Source organism: Pantherophis guttatus, chromosome 1 (assembly GCF_059756535.1).
Source record: "Pantherophis guttatus breed Tessera chromosome 1, ASM5975653v1, whole genome shotgun sequence".
Classification (NCBI taxonomy): Eukaryota; Metazoa; Chordata; class Lepidosauria; order Squamata; family Colubridae; genus Pantherophis; species Pantherophis guttatus.
In genome coordinates this window covers 303,441,200-303,458,511 of record NC_142063.1, presented here as the reverse complement: position 1 = coordinate 303,458,511, position 17,312 = coordinate 303,441,200, and the positions used below count along the sequence as shown (strand labels likewise).

The 17,312-nt window shown below is 37.4% G+C and overlaps 2 protein-coding genes across 4 annotated transcripts in view; one reads left to right on the top strand and one right to left on the bottom strand.

The window, feature by feature from the left end:
• PLEKHH2 (pleckstrin homology, MyTH4 and FERM domain containing H2) overlaps positions 1–2,867 on the bottom strand; it is a 60,734-nt gene extending 57,867 nt beyond the window's left edge. Inside the window, exons 1-2 of one of the 2 annotated variants that reach the window (XM_034427675.3) lie at positions 2,581–2,762; positions 1,604–1,734 (exon numbers count right to left, since the gene is read on the bottom strand). The gene's annotated coding sequence lies outside the window, so the exon portion shown is untranslated. Of the gene's footprint in view, positions 1–1,603; positions 1,735–2,580 lie in introns of both variants that reach the window. The other variant, XM_034427674.3, reaches the window with a different exon arrangement.
• Positions 2,868–9,563: 6,696 nt separating this feature from the next.
• THADA (THADA armadillo repeat containing) overlaps positions 9,564–17,312 on the top strand; it is a 115,064-nt gene continuing 107,315 nt past the window's right edge. For both annotated transcript variants that reach the window (XM_087883230.1, XM_034427676.3), the window contains exons 1-4: positions 9,564–9,780; positions 13,675–13,771; positions 14,524–14,618; positions 16,456–16,586. In XM_087883230.1, the coding sequence (XP_087739356.1) occupies positions 13,696–13,771; positions 14,524–14,618; positions 16,456–16,586 (302 nt within the window). In that variant the 5' untranslated portion in view covers positions 9,564–9,780; positions 13,675–13,695. The remainder of the gene's footprint in view (positions 9,781–13,674; positions 13,772–14,523; positions 14,619–16,455; positions 16,587–17,312) is intronic.

Sequence of the window (17,312 nt, the reverse complement as noted above, 5' to 3'; positions counted from 1 at the left end):
TTTTTAAAATGATGTGTTAGCTGCAGGTTTAGTTGTTACTTTTAAAAACTGGAAAGGAAGATTTTAATTTTCAACCAGCACTACAGAAGGTGAGGCAACCCTGGGCAGAGTTACCAATGGAGGGAAATGTTGAAAGGTGTGGTACAGCCATCACAGGAGAGCATCTGCAGGTCTGAATAATTTACTTGAATTTGGGAAATTCAGATTGAAAGCAAGGTTTACATTATATGGTAAGCCAAAGCAATATAAAACAAACAAACCAAGATGTCCTACACATTATGGCTTAGCACCCTATAAACCCAGCCATTACGTCCCACATTAATCTGGTCTTTAGGTTTAATATAGGGATAATATAAAGGTAAAGGAAAGAATGATTTAAGCTACCTTTAACTGTTGGATGAAGCACAAGATATACTTGTAATAAATCAGTAAATACAGTATTCCGTAGAAACATTTCTGGTGTAAAAAATATTGGCTATTGTATTTCCTATACTGCAAATAATGTTTACGTATCATACTATGTTGCAGGGTGTTGAATAAAGTTAGTTTGCCCAGAGTTGTTCTGTGAGATTGGTAGTTTTTAAATTTGATTGATAAACAAACAAAGAAACAAATAAACAAACTACCTGGGTTCATACATTGCATTAATGAATGTTGTAAATGTAAACCATTCTTTATTATCCAGAATTGACAGTTTCATATATCATACTAAGCCAATAGCAAACAAATGATGTAATGGTTTAGCACTATACCATACATAAACCCAACCATTGTCTCATAGAAGGCTGCCAAATAAGCTGCAATACAATTACTGATTGGTGGCTATTATCTAATTCCATTATTTGTGCAATGATGTATTATTATTTATTTGTATTTGAGCACATTTAAACAACATTGCAGCCACTTTTAGGGACATTAGGCTTATGGTATTAGGCTTGCCATGTTTCCTTCATCATCAGAATATATACTGTAATGCATTACTATTTGTATTGCAATATTTTTATCCAGCAAGATGTTGGCAAGATATGTTACTTTATAAATTTGTATTGAAACCTTCTCATTCCACTACTGTACACTCATTAGAAAGGCCTATTTCAGAGAATGATCCTTCTGGAACATGCTGTTCATTTCCTATAGTGAGCTTCTTTTAAAAAAAAATTGCAGTCCAAGGCTTTTCCACTTATCACAAGGGAAAAGATTACTGACCATATTTCCAGCTCAAAAACAATTTAGCATTCTGGGAGCCTGGCCAGAATGAAGAGCAAAAGAATTTCAAAGTGGTTTTCAGGATATGGAGCAAGAGTGGGTAGGCCTCAAGGGCAAGGGGCTTTTTAAAAAAAGAGAAAAAAGAAAAATTACTCCCAATTATTCACAGCCAGGTATAAAAGGCACACCTTGAGAACTATGAATTCTTAGCCCAGGGATTTATTTTGTGTACCAGTTCTGAATGGAGCTCATAGTTTTTCAGTAAATTCCATTCCTGGCTATTCTATGCTTGTTATATTTCTGTAGGACAATGTATGGCAAGGAGGAAGAATGTAATATTGTTGATACTATTGTTAAAACAGTCTGATGTCAGAAAACTTTCCTGATTTAGCATTACCATTCAATTCCAGTTCAATTCAGTTCATGCAATTCAGTTGTTGTTATTGTTGATGTTATTATTTTTTAGCTTCTGTCCGTTCCTGGTAAGTAGATATTCCCATGTATGCCACATTTCCCTTCACTCTTCTCCTATTTGTAGGATAGTGACAGATGAGACAGAGAGAGAAAAACCACTTGCAATTCAAAAAGTATAAAACTTCAGAACAGTACTTTTTCTAACTCTGGGTCTAAAGCCTCAGAAGAATTTAGTTCTTGCATGGTGGTGAGGAATGATAACACTGAACATACACCTTTTCCTCAGGACAGCTAGTACTCAAGTTTTTGGTTCTTGCAATGTAAAAACGTCATTTCATGGAACTTAGATCTGAACCCAACATATCTCATGGCATCAAATTTAAGATGTTGATTTCCCTTTCATTCAATTACGGGACACCTTGGAGAATTTATAACCATACCAAATATATGTAACTTGACATATAAGTAAGCCCCATTACCTGTAATGTGTAAAAAAAAAAGAAAAGAAAAGAAAGAAGTACCCCTTTTCTTCTCAGAGGTCTGTTAACAAGATTTGATAAAAAGAAAGAAACATAGGGAGAAAAACACTCCTATATCTGATAATCTCTCATTCCTTCAGATACAGTACTCTACTTAGTGGAAGCCCTGGGGTAGACGACACTTTGTGACTCAAAAGCACGGTATGACTAGCAGCATTAAGAACTTTGGACATCTCTGGGATGACAATTGCTTCCCATCCTTCATCAAGTAATCCCCCCCCAATTTTTTTTTTTTTTTTGCTGAGCCAAAGAAGGAAAAGGGCAAAGACGAGGCAGGACTAGGGGAAAGACGGCTCCTGCTTTCCCTGCTCCTATGGCTCCTCGTCGCGCCGTCTCAAGCTCGCTCAGTGTCTCTCCCCGAAGAGAAAAAAACCGAGGGTCCCGCACACTCTCCCCCACCGCCCCCAAACTTAAGGCACACCTGCGGACGTCGTCATGAAGTTTCCGGCTCTTCAATGACTCCACTGACGGGCCCGCGCCCCACTCCCCAAGATCTCAGCGCCTCTCCCGGGCAGCCCGCTCTGCGCTAAAGGCTTCGGCGGCACCATCTCCTCGCTCGCCAGGACAGGCGGCGAGGGGCCCGGGCTGAGCGGCACTTCCCCTGGCCATTCAAACAGCCGCTTAGGCGGGACTTGCGGTCCACTCCGGCCTCTCCGCAGTGGGGGTGGCGTTTAGGCTTGCAGGCTCGGTGTGTGTATATATGTGGGGAGGAGTGGGGCGGGTGTGTGTGTTTGTGTTTGCATCCATCGCCCAGAGAAACGAGTGAAATCAAGTTGTGGGGCAAGAATACCATCGGGCCTCCCAGTATGTTGAAATCGTAGAGGCAGAATTGGATGCCCCTGGCTGAAAAGTACTGTGCTATGAAAAAGCAGCCTGCTTAAAAAGCCCATTGCCCTCGACTTACATAGATGTGGAGGTGTCAAATTAAATCCCTCGGTCCTTGGTCTTCATTTCCGAAAAAGCAAAAGGTTTCAAGTTTTCAGAAATCTCAGCTCAAGCATGGGAACGAGGGAAGTGCCAATCATAGATTGTTTAGCAAGCTACCAGGGTGGTATACAATTAAACAAGAATAACATGCACATAGAGTAAAGAACAAATAACATCGATCAATACAGACACGCCAAACAACCGTAAAACAATTAATTATAACCATCAAAACCAGTTATTAACAACTGATAGAATACCTGAAAAACTGAAAAGTCTCATTTGCTAGAAACATACCAACATGTTAAATTGGGGACTGTGCTGTCAGTAACACATCTCCAACAGAATAGAGTATTTGTAGCTCAAGGATTGAGTGGTGGAGCCTTTGATGCTCTCTGAGCTTGACTGTTTGTTTGCAGACATTTCATTACCCAACTAGGTAATGTCATCAGTGCAACTTACAGGGAACAAATCCTATATTCACTTGATGGGTAATGAAATGTCTGCAAAAAAAATCCCACAAAAAGCTCGAGAGCATCAAGGACTCCACAATTAAACACCTGCTTAACTGTAAGGAAAATCCTCCAACAAAGGTGGCATGATTGGGCAGATTGGGAGGGTGAGAAAGAGAACTCTGTCCAGGTTCAGAGGTTGGTCTTACTCTTCCTTCATCAAAATGTTACTGCTCAGATAAGGGCCCTTCTGCACAAAAGGGATCCTTAAGATTCTGTGCTGCTTATGTGGTGCTACAGAGACTCCCCGTCCTGTCATCTTGCCTCTTGGGACACTCCAGGTACCAGGCCCACTCCTTCCCAGTTTTTCTCAGGAGCAGCCAAATGGCCAATTCCCCCCCCCCTTCTCCTCTTTTCCATCCTTTAATTGGCTTTCTGGGGAGAGAGAGCACTACCTAATTCAATGAAGCAATAAAGTACCTTAGTGGGGACACTAACTTGGTAGTATAAATTATGTTCCAAGGATTTTAGAGCTGAGTATGATATCTGTGTGGAACTTAGAAGTCCTAAGCAGGGGTATCTGTAAAAAACAGAGCTTTTTGGCAAAATATGTGCATCGTTCTGCCCATACACAATTGCATACTTTTCCTTTGATCTTAAGACACAACCCACTGAGGAAGAATTATTTGTTGTTTCACTTCTTTCGGTAAAATGTCATAAATTGTCCCCACCACCCACTAATCTGCCGCTCCCCCCCCCAAACCCTGATAACTCCTTCATATACTTGCCCCTTTTAAAATGTTGCATTTTTGTACTGGTTCTAATACTGGTTGTGATTACATTGTCTAATTTAATAATGGCTTGCTGAATAAGACACTACTAGTTAGATTTATATATTGCACTAAACCATGAATCAGTGTTTAAAATAAAATTCCCCTGCCAGCTGGCAGGACTCAAAACATTCTCAGTTATACATCTTCTCAGGCAGACTTCCTCAAATCTTTGTGAGAGTTGTTTACTTAGTATGTAGCAAAAGCCTTTTACAATCTCTCTCTTTTTAAAAAAGTCTTGTTTTATCTCTTGGAAGACCAGTCTGATTCTCCACATAGGAAGGGGGATGGGCTGATTCTGCTAGTTATACATTTTGAGCTTATAAAGCCAGGTCTAGGATGTGACACTACAGCATTTATTTCATTTATTCTCATTTTCCTCATTTTAAATTGTGAGAAAGTTACCCAGCTTGTTCTGTTAACCGAAGTTAGAATGTTCTGTGAAGATAATCAATACTAAATAGACAATTCTGTAAGCAAGTCCCTTGTGAATGTTGTTATGAGATAGAAAGCATAGTATTTATATATAACAGATTAAAGAATGTTTTGTATTGCCACCTTCTGTTATCCAATTGCAAAATCTATATACAACGAACAAATTATCTTCCACTTTAACTTCCACATTGCAAGCATTTATATGTGCAATAAATAGTGTGAAAGGCTCAAATGGATTGTGCAGATGCCTGAAGATAACAGTTTTAAAATTGAATATACATTTGTTGCTATTGTGATTAAATAAATACCATAGGCTTGGGGAATTCAAAAGAGCTTTTAGGGCATTTTTTCCACAAATAACATTTAATTGTATCTTTTCCTGTTTGTGTCAATTGGACAATTGTTCATGAAGGACAGAATGCAGAAGAAAAACCTGAATACACATGATTCCCAATGCTGCCTTTAAACTGCTGCTGCAAACCAATTTAAGCAAATAATTAAATATTTAAAATATTTTAACTTGCTTTTCAGTAGGTGTCTAGGGAAAGCAATTAAAAAATCAAGATGGCAGCCATTCATGAGATCAACCCTGATTATATGTACATTTAATTATCATGCAGTAAAGTAACATTGACTGATATATTATCTGAACATAATGGGGGTAAAGGGGATATTTCTGCAGTACAATTGCTGTTTGTTTTCCTTTATTTAAAAAAAAGCTATAGAAAGGCTACCTTAAAGTGGAAAATTAAAATTCTACAGAATCACAAAGGATGACATTTTTATTGTGTCATTTAATTATTTAGAATGATTTTTGTATCACCCTATCCAAAGAATTTGAGTGGTAGACAATAAAACATGAGTATAAAAGAACCATTATAATACCCCATAATTAAAACATTAAAACACTAATTAAAACACACAGATCAAACACTAATGAAAATGATCATCCAAGAATTGCAACTGGATATCAAAATAGCTGGTTTTTTTTTTCAAAAAATGTATTCAGCTCCTGAACATTTGAAGTGCTGTACAAATCTATTGCCCCTAATCTGCCATTTATTTATACTAAGGATTTATTAATAGAATACTTGTTAGGTATAATGACATATTGAAATTATACAAATTAATAGAAAAGAGTGGAACAATTGTTCTCAACTTGACTTCTCATAATGTGGTATTTTGGATATTTAACAAAAAGATAAGTAAATAAATGACACCTACACAAAAACTCAAAAGGAATTATCAATTTGGCAGTTTAATTGCTTAATATAGTACTTTGGCGCCACACAGTGGAGAAATCCTGAAATCGTAAAATTAATTATAAAAAATACTCATTTCGTGCAAGTTTTTTTTACAAAGTGTTTTTCCTACTTTGAAAAAGTGAGTATCTCAATGGATTTCAATGCATATTAAAAATGAAATAAACAGCCCCTGAAACACATAATAAAATGAATAATCTTACAAAATGCACCTATTTAAATGGTCTTATAATGCTCTATTTTAAATCAGAAATCAGAATGCTATTTTAGGAGTTGAACTGTAAAACTATCCTTGAAAAATTTATAAACATTTATTAACTTGTCTGTCGGTTGTAATAAAGCAAGAAATGAATCTTTCGAATGAGAATGTTGAAAAGATTGTTTTTCTCCCACATCATTTTTTAAGGTTTCTTAAATCCTACCTTTATTGTTTTTATAAGTAACTCAAGGCAGCAAACCTTATACTTCTAATTTCTCCACAAACACAATGAGTTGGGCTGAAAGAGAGTGACTAGTTCAAAGTCTTTTACGCCTAAAGCAGGATCAGAATAATGCAATAATACAAACTATTACTGTGACATTTGAATAATGGTAAGTAAAGAATACTTGACATAGGCATTTGAAGAGTTGTGTGAAGGTTCTGTTCCATTTCAGCAGTACTTCTTGCATCTTAATTAAGCATCACTCCCTTAAATAAGTTGTAAATAAGTTGGCTTAAAATTTGTATCTTAAAGTAATGGATGGCTAAAATGAAAAACAAAATATACACCTCATTAAAAGGGAGCTCTAATATCTATTAAGTACAAGCGAACAAAGGGGATTACAAGAATCTTATCCAGAACACCAAAACTAATTGAAAACAAGTCTCTTATGGATTTATAGTACTTACAGTAGGTCTTACTATATTAAGTCCAGGATCTGATCTGAGGTTTGTTACAAACTCAACACCCTTCCAGCAATCACAGAATTAAATTCTCAGTTCTATTAACAGAACTAAACCAGATATTAACTGGAACAGATGAAAAACTGATAAAGAAATTATATTGGTATTTATTAAGTATTAAACTTGAAAGTGAGCAGGTAAAGGAGACAATGATCCCTTGGGCTAAAAACTTTGGATATGCAATAGAATTAGATAAATGGCAGAAACTATGGGATAGAAATATTAAATTGACTATGTCAACTGCATATAAAGAAAATTTGTATAAAATGTTTTATAGATGGCATTTTGTACCGGCAAGACTGGCAAAAATATATAAAGATAGATCTGCTAAATGCTGGAAGTGTAATCAATCATCTGGTTCATATTACCATATGTGGTGGACATGCCCAAAAGCTAAAAAGTATTGGACAAAAATATACTTGGTTGGAAAAAATGATAAAGCAGCATATAGACTTGAAACCAGAGACATTTTTGTTGGGCATCCTACTGGAAAAATATGATAAATATATCTGGTTTTACATATACTAATTGCAGCCAGAATTGTATTTGCACAGCAATGGAAAAAGGATGAGATTCTGTCAGATGAGAATGTAATTAATACTAGAATGCACAGAAATGGATACATTAACCCTTACTATTAAGAATATAGAAGAAACTGAATATTTTTTGATATGGAACATATTTTACCAATGGCTAGACAATAGAAACAGAAGTTAGAAAAGAGGAAACATAAAAAGAAGAAATGTTAAAGAGTTGTTAAAGAAGATAATGTTAAGTATTATTGTTATTATATTATTATTATTAATAATAATAATAATTTTATTTCTATACCGCCCTTCTCCCGAAGGACTCAGGGCGGTGTACAGCCTAATTAAAAAACAGAATAAACATCAATTTAAAATAATTTAAAAATATTAAATAAATTTGGCTTAATTTAAAACCCCAAAAATTTAAAACATCCAATTTAAAATTATATTATATTATATTATCAATATTATTGTGAAGAATACTATAACAAATATGTGGATTATAACTGTTTAAAAACAACTGTACTCAGATCACATTGTTTGATGGGAATTGAATTTTTATGTTATATAAATAAAATAAATAAAACATGAAAAAAATTAATATTCTCAATCACAGCATTAATATTATACCAATAAAATTTATTTATTAGTTAGACTTCTAAGAGAATAGAAGAGAATATTTGTAGCTCAGGGTTGAAATGAGGGGTCCTTGGTGCTCTCTGAGCTTGGTTGTTTTCTTGCAGATCGTTCCAAAGGTGCTTTTTCAAGACTTTGTTTTTTCTTTGAAGAAGTTTCAAAGTCTTAGAATAGAAAAGAATAAGAGTTGGAAGGGACCTTAAGGTCTTCTTGTCCAACTCCCTGCTTAGGCAGGAAACCCTACACCACTTCAGACAAATGGTTGTCCAACATCTTAAAAACTTCCAGTGTTACAGCATTCACAACTTCTGGAGGTAAGTTGTTCTACTGATTAATTGTTCTAACTGTTAATTGTTCTAATTGTCAGGAAATTTTTCCTTAGTTCTAAGTTGCTTCTCTCCTTGATTAGTTTCCACCCATTGCTTCTTGTCCTACCCTCAGGTGCTTTAGAGAATAGCTTGACTCCCTCTTCTTTGTGGCAGCCCCTGAGATATTGGAACACTGCTATCATGTCTCCCCTAGTCCTTCTTTTCATTAAACTATACACACCCAGTTCCTGCAACCGTTCTTCATATGTTTTAGCCTCCAGTCCCCTAATCATCTTTGTTGCTCTTCTCTGCACTCTTTCTAGAGTCTCGACAACTTTTTTACATCATGGCGACCAACACTGGATGCAGTATTCCAAGTGTGGCCTTACCAAGGCGTTATAAAGTGGTATTAACACTCCACATGATCTTGATTCTATCCCTGTTTATGCAGCCTAGAACTGTGTTCTTCAAGAAGCTTCTTCAGCTCTGCCTGGATGGTGGGCAATGGAAGGATTTATGGTACACCTTGCAGGCAGCTGGTCATTTGCATTCTTTTAGCGAGTCGTTAAGCACGTTAAAAGTATGCAAATGACCAGCTGTCCACAAGGAGTATACTCCACCATCCAGTCAGAGCTGAAGAAGCTTCTTGGATGAGAAGCGAAACGTCTTCAAAGAAAAAACCAGAAAGTCCAGTCGCCTCTTGAAAGAGAACCTTTGGGACAACCTGGAGGGCTAAGAATCTCCATAGACATTTTCTTGCAGATGTTTCAATACCCAAACGAGGTAACATCATCAATGACTTGGTACTAATGATGTCACCTAGTGCGGATCATGAAAAGTCTGGCAAGAAAACAACCAAGGTCAGACAAGATCAAGGACCCCTCAATATTCTAGCAAGGCATCCTAAATCCCACTGAGGTTTATTGCGCGTGCGCGTGTTTGCGTGAGATAGGCAAGCGCTGGACCCCAGCAAAGCAACCTCCGACAGCAGAGCGGCCGGCAAATCCCGCCCCTTCTTCGAATCCCTACCGCGAGAGCCGCTCTCTCGCTCTCTTTCCTGATTGGCGGCCGAAGCCGTCAGAGAGCCGTGGAGGCTGGACGAGCCCAAACAGAAGAGTCGCGTGGCTCGTGGCGGCGTTGAACGCCGCCCTTTCTCTCGTCTCAAGAAAAAGACGTAGCCGGGTGGGCTTGCCCGTTCTTCAAGCTCCGCCCTTTTCGGCGGAGAGGCGGAGTTAGCAACCGGCTGGAGAGAGAGAGAGAGAGAGGGAGAGGGAAGAAGGTCGTGGTAAGGCCTCTCTGGAGGGGTAAGTGTTGGGAGCGCTTGCTGAGTGTAAGCAAACAACGCGGTGTGAGGAAAAACACGCCTTTCCTTTATAATCGGCTGTGTGTTCTCAGCGAGGGTCCGCAGGATGCACTGGGCTGCGAAGTAGCTCCTTCCCGGGGAAGCGTGTGAGGTTCTCGAGCTCTGGATCAGTGAAGCGTGCAGACTGTGCCTGGCTGAAACAGGGCGCCTGAACCTAACCTTTGCCTTTGGAAGAGTCAAGTCTACGACGGGATGCGGAGCTCTTTCACCGTCAGATCTGTAGCGGCGGGACATCTTTGGTATAGCCTGGAGCCAATACATCAGAGGTCTTCAAACTTGGCAGCTTTAAGACTTGTGGACTTCAACTCCCAGAATTCTCCAGCCAGCTATGCTGGCTGGAGAATTCTGGGAGTTGAAGTCCACAAGTCTTAAAGCTGCCAAGTTTGAGGACCCCTGCAATACACCCTCAACAAAAAAAAAAGAAAGAAATGCAGGCAGATTTGGAGCCACGAAGTGTAAATCAGCGCTGTCCTTTTCGGGATAATGTAGCTTACAAACCAAAGCAAAGTATTTACTTTCAAAAGAAACGATGATAAGGGGCGTGCATAAGTGCACCAGCGTGCCTACCATCCCTGTCCTAATATTCCTTTTTACTTACTCTTTTCATGTATTCAAATTATGTTTATACTTTTACCTGTTATCTTATATAGGCTTGACAAAATAAATTTATGACTATGACTTATGACTTATGATGAGGTTTCTGATAGACTAGTGTGAGAAACAAAAAGTTTTTTTTCCAAATGGAAAAAGGGGCTTCTAACACACAACCTGTCCACACACCATATCTCAAATCTGTAAGAATGGGATCAGGAAGATTAAAGGTTTAGAATGAGTTTTTTGCCTTGTACTGAGTGCCAGAAATATCAAACGCTTTAAAGATACATATGAAACAATTGGAAAATAGCTGAACTGCTTAATTCCTACTTTGCATCTGGCTGTTTTGCAAAGGGAAAAAGTGGCCCAACTTGTCAGAAAGGATGCCATTTGGGGTGGGGAAAAGAAATGTGGCTCAAAATAAGCAAAAACGTGGTGAGAGAACTCCAAGCTGCTTTGAATAACTTCAAATCACTTGGTCACTAAGTGAACTATTGTAAGTCAAGGACTACCTGTATTTGTGTTGTTATTTGCAACCAAGATTCTGATTCCACCGTCTTGGTCGGAGGCTTTAGCATTAGTATACAAACCAAATATTGAATGTTTGTCAGGTTCTTTTATCATCTGTCTGAAACGCAATATTTATTTTTCCAAATCAAATTCTCACAATAGCAAATTTTATTATGGATGGAATTACAAGAATTTATATCTACATCCAGTAAACCCAAAATATGTTAGGCTGGAGTCTCCTAATTTTCTTTTTACTGCCTTTCTGTGAACTTGCCAACTATTTACAAAATCATTTTCTGAATTGCTACCATTGAAACAGATAGTTACAGGTACCTTTCTCAAAGAAATTTAAAGTTTTAAATTTCTGGGCATTTATATCTCGAAGGATCTCTCATGGACTATGAATGTTAACATGCTTGTGAAGAAGGCACAGAAGAGGCTGTATACTTCCTGAGAATGCTCAGGAAGATAAATCTGTCTCAGCATCTACTTCTGTCCTACTATCGCAGCACCGTTGAGAGTGTCCTGACATACGACATTCTTGCATGGTATGGGAGCAGCTCTGTATTGGACAAAAAAGCTCTACAGAGAATCATTAAAACTGCCCAGAATATCATCGGGCTCCAGCTACCAGCCCTGGATGACATATTCGAATCTTGCTGTTTGAGGAAGTTGCATAACATTCTCAGAGACTCTTCCCATCCTGCTTACAATTTTTTTGGACTGTTGCCTTCTGGCAGAAGATACAGAACAATTAAAACTCGGACCACACATTTTCTGAATAGTTTTTATCCCAGAGCTATAATTGCACTCAACAATGAACTAAAGGGCCACCATCAATGAACTGTTGGACAGCATTACTTGGTCTGTTGTGTGGATGTTTGGTTGGTTTAGGGGTGGGGAATTGTGGGTGGGAGTGTGTTTGGGGATTGTTATGTGTATTGGACCTGGTCTTTGGGTGTTAAGTGAATTTTGTTGTATGGGTATACTGTGTATACACGTACAATGACAATAAAGTTATTATTATTATTATTATTAAATGATGGCTTGAGATATTTTCAAAGCTTTTTTGTCTCTTCACTTATCATATCCTACTTCTAACATTAGCTTTATTTCATATATCCCTGGAGAGAAGTTGTCAGGTGCTAGTCAACATGGTGCCTTGCTAGCTTCTGGTTAAGGTCAGCAGCCTTCAGGAGTGGGTTCCACTTACCTTTACTACCGGTTTACTACTCCCTTCGCTTGCGCGCACGCACACTCTTCTGCGCATGGGCAGTAGCTTCTGCGCATGTGCAGATCACCAATTATGACGTTGTGCCGGATGGGTGGAGCCTCCTGCCAGTTATACTACCGGTTCTATAGAACTGGACAGAACCGGGAGCAACCCCCCACTGGCAGCCTTGCTCCAATTTGTTTCAAGTAGAGTTTGTGTCTCTTGTACAGCTCTCATGAATTCAAGAATGTTTGATAAATAACCTTGGGAGGCTATAAGAATAGAATTCTTATGTTTGCTGCATTTCAAGCACAATAGCCACAACAGAAATAATATCTACTTTTTTTTGCAACTCTTTCTGGTACCTGCTTTATGTATCAATGTTACTTGAAGAGAAACTAGTTTCTTTTTATCGCTTGGTTTTACAATGATCATGATTATATTATTTTTTTCATTATTTTTGTAAGAACTAACCCATGTATTTTGTGCATGCATTTTGGGACTTTCTCAGCTAGTACAGGTAGTCTTTGCATAATGATGACTTGTGATGGCTTTGAATGAATGGTACTTATGACTGGCAATCGGCTCACATTTAATAATGGTTGCAGTATTCTGCAGTCATGTGACCATTTGTGACCTTCCCTGCTGGTTTCTCACAAGCAAAGTCAATAGGGAAGCCAGCAGGGAAAATCACATTCCAGTAAGCCATTCACACTTTTTCCTGCCCAATAGCAGCCACTCCCAATGTTGCTATTCCTTGTAGGCTACCATACCCCCTTCTCTGGCTGGCAGCCTCCACCTACTTGCCTGACAGCCTGCTTGTAAAACATGTTAATGACCAACAATTTTAGTTTAGTGTTAATCTTTGTTTATAGGCAGCAGGGAGTGCTGGTATTGCCTTTGCTAACCTATGCAGTCATGTGATGTCATGCTGTATAACTGTTTCACTTAGCAATGGAAACTCTGGTCCCAATTATTCCCATTAAATGAGGACTATCTTAGTCTCAACCACATGAAACAGGAAGAAATAGTAATGTAAACCAAAGGTAGAAATGGAATGCTATGGCATAAATCAGAAAATATGATACTTCCAAACAGCGTACATAGAGAAATAAAACAGGATAACGTGTAGGCTTTCATTTTAGCAGAAGCTTGTTAATAAGTGTTTGTTAAACCTAAAAATTAGGTAATCTGTATTGATTAGTTTTGTATTATATTGCTCAGGTGGATTTACTCTTAGGAATACGTTTCAGAGGTAAGATGCTGATATCCCTATCTGGAGTCTTGGCTCGAAACTTCTGACTGCAGGACTTTTGTGGATTTTTCTTGATTGAGTTTGTGTATTTCAGGTGAAATAGTTGCTAATGAAGTCTGAATGAAAACCTTGCTTAAACCTTTTTCTCCAGAGTATATAGAAAAAAGGTAGACAAAGTACAAGTCTGAATTAAACAGACCTCATTTTAAAATTTTGTATTTAAAACAATGTTCTAATATATCAAATATATTATTCTTTAATAGGTAATTCTTTAATCTACCAAAATGGTTTTAAAGAAGAAGAAAGAAATTCAGGTTGATAGCTTTGTTCTTGAATACCAACAGCTTGAAAGACTTCGTTGTAAGTATAATTAAGTTGCTTAATTTGTCTCTGTAGATATATTTTAGTAGTGCCATAATGATTTTTTAAAACTAATTTCCCTTGAGGTACATTTTGAATTACAGACAAGAATATCAGCCCTTTCATGTCTACATGTCTATATGTTTTTTCTACTTCAATTTGAAAAAAAGTTTTTCCTTTGTGAAAAGCAAATTAGAGAAATTACAAAATGTTTGATGTTAAAAAAATGATTATACATTAAAGATGTGCTTGAAATATCCCTTTGACTTTCTGGTTTTCTGAAGCAAGTTGGTCGTTCAGCTTTGAATGGGCTCTTTATATTAGTAAGGAACAAGTCTTACTCAATATTGTGTTGCGCTTAAGTTCTATTTCTTAAGGGTAAAATTTGGGCAATCAATTCTGTCTATCTGAACTGAAGTGTTGTTTGCAGAGCAGTGATTTCACAAGGGCATACATGCCCAACAATACCTATGGTGGTGTTTTCTGGATCACTTCTATCTTTTAAGTGGTTTTCAAGTACACCCTGAACATTAACAGCAGTGATAATTTAGTTAGTTGATTTGTGTTGAATTCTACACTGTTCTGATGGGTTTATTCTCAGGAAAAATTTCAGGAAAATAAGGTGATGAAAAGGTGTACTGTGTGAATGCAGCCCTGTATAAGGGAGGAGGTTGGAAATAGCTTTTGTCATGTGTACTATTGGACTATTAAATATTGGACCATTAACATATTTTTGCTTTCTAAATGTGCAGCTTTTGCAGACGTTGAAGGACAAAACCTGGCTTCTCTATTATTGCGGTGTGCACAGTTGACGGATGGCATTCAGCAAATTAATTTGATCAAACAGGTTTGATTTTAGTTATACTAGTAAAAAGAGTAATATGGAATAGTCTTATTTATATACCGTGTTTCCCCGAAAATAAGACCCTGTCTTATATTTTTTTGAACCGTGAAATAAGCGCTTGGCCTTATTTTCAAGGAGGTCTTATTATTTTGGGGCGCGTGGAGCAAGGCGAGGCTCCTCTTGCCATCTTACCTGATCTCCAGCTCTGTCTCCCTAACCAGAGGAAATGGCGGGAACTGGCTGCACATGTGGTTAAATATTTTCGGGGAGGGCTTATTTTCAAGGGAAGCCTTATTTTCGGGGAAGGGATTATTTTCAGGGAAGGGTTTATTTTCAGGGGATGGCTTATTATCCGGGGAGGTCTTATTTTTGGGGAAACATGGTACAAATAAAAAATGAGCACAGTTGTGCATGGAAATTTTACTTTGGCCATATTCGTTGTCTTTCCTACAAATGAGAAAATCAGATTGTTATTCCTTAACATTTATTTGATGCTTTATTTATTAAACATGTATTTGTTTAATTTGAGGGCTACATCCAGCATTGCATGAGTAGACTTTACTGATGACATAGAGCAGGGGTGTCAAACTCAAGGCCCGTGGGGTGCTTAGATTTGGCCCGCGGGGCTGCCCTGGAAACGGCGAAGGACTGGCCTGTAGCCATCCCGAGCTCTGTTTTTGCTGGTAGAGGGTTGCAGGAGGCTGTCCCAGCCGAAAACAGAGTTCGTGAGGAATCTGCTTTTTATTCTTTGTTGGACAGCAATGTTGGATGCAATTATTACTTCACAATTTAAAATTGAATGATGGATACAAATGTTACTTTTAGTCTCCCATCTAAAATTCAGGGGGACCCTTCCCTCTTAGCTTTCTGGAAGGCCATGAAGACCTTGGCTTTTATACTAAACATGGTCTACGATAGGTTTGAGTCAAGTGGTTAACAGTATGGTTGGTTCTGTTTCCTTGGTAGACAGTATGATGTATTTTAATATTATTGTTTGCTGTGAATATGAGATAGACAGCCATATAAGCCAAGTAAGTAAGTAAATAAGTAAGTAAGTAAGTACATACGTACGTACGTAGGTAAGTAAGTATATTTTCTATACTGGTTAGCAGCTAGGTTCATATTACAGATGTTTCATATAATGCCTGAAATGCAAGACATTTGATTCATGAATTGCAAGAATAAAAGTCAAGAAGGATCAGTATCTTATCTTTTAAGTTTATCCAAATCATTATGTAGTCTGGCCTTCCCCAGCCTGGCATTTGCAGGTGTGTTGGAAATATTGCTTCCATATTTGTGACTGTTGAAATTGTTGCTTCAGCAAAGTTGAAGGATATCTATTAGGAAAAGGCTGATAAATATGAATAGCAAAATTGAATTTGTTAATTTGCTAAAACTAATAAGAGACAGAAAGTTATTTCCTTGCTTGGAAGAAATCTGATACAAGTGTTAAATTAATATTAAGAATGTAAAAAGTAAAAGATTACATCCTCTCCTGAAATGTTCAATGAAGATTAAGAATGCTCAGTGGTATCCAAGGGATTGGGAGACAGATGGAAATTTATGCAGAAGGAATTAGAAATAAATATTCTGAAAATAAGCTGATTGGTTAGAACAGTGACCTGGAGTTTCCATACTCTTAAGATTTTGTGGCAGGTTATGTTTCTATTATACACTCTGTTATGCATTATGTTATACATACTGTGCTTCTTACTGACTTTTATATAAACCTGATATATACATTACGCACAACACACGAACACCTATGTATATTTTAGTCTGTTTGTTTGAAAAAAAAAATGCAAGTTACCTTGTTTTTTTTATTTTTTGTCATCTGCAGATTGTGCCTTTACTGGAGAAGATGGACTGCAAGTCTTCATGTAATGACATCATTAAAAGTTGTTTAGATATTTTGGGGATAGTGTTCTTATCTCTGGATATAAAGAACCCTTTGAAAAAAGTCCTAGCAAGGTACTAGTCAAATGTGCTTAATGTTTCTTGGATGGTCTGCAGGGGAACATGGATATTGAGAAAATGAATGATACAAATGGTAGTGGACTTTGTATGATATAAAATATTTTATATGTGATATAAATTTTAAAATGATTCTTTTCTAAGTATTCTTGACTTTATAATCCTATTCTTTACTTTCAGTATTTATATGTATTGTACTCACTATATCTTAAAGGTAGAGATATTACGTGTGGTATAGTAATATAAACCTTAGTTAAATTTTTTTGTGATATCCAGAACATTATGAATGAAGGCAAATATATGTGGATATCCCAGGATAATGTTGCAGGATCCAATCTGGGTCAGTCACTGGGACCAGAGGTTTTGTCTTTCAAGCTTTCGGACTCGTGCTGGAGCCCATCTTCGGGGAATTCTTCTCTAGCTAGCAAATTGCTTGTCTTCAGATAAACTGCTGATTGTAGTTCCAAATCCTGTAATATTTATGTTTGGGGGCGAAAGTGTAATGGACCGTGTTATTTCAGAGATGCAAGACAGTAAACATTTTGCTGTGAGCAATTGGCTGTCTCTTTCTTCTTACAATCCATTCTTTCTTCTCCCAGAAATAATGAAATGTTTAATTGAAGATCTGCTCTGTAGATGTTCCATTTTCCTTTGATTTCTTTTGAAGCCTCGTATCAAAATGAATACAACAGAATAGTGATGAGAGATTGTGGTGCTCAAAAA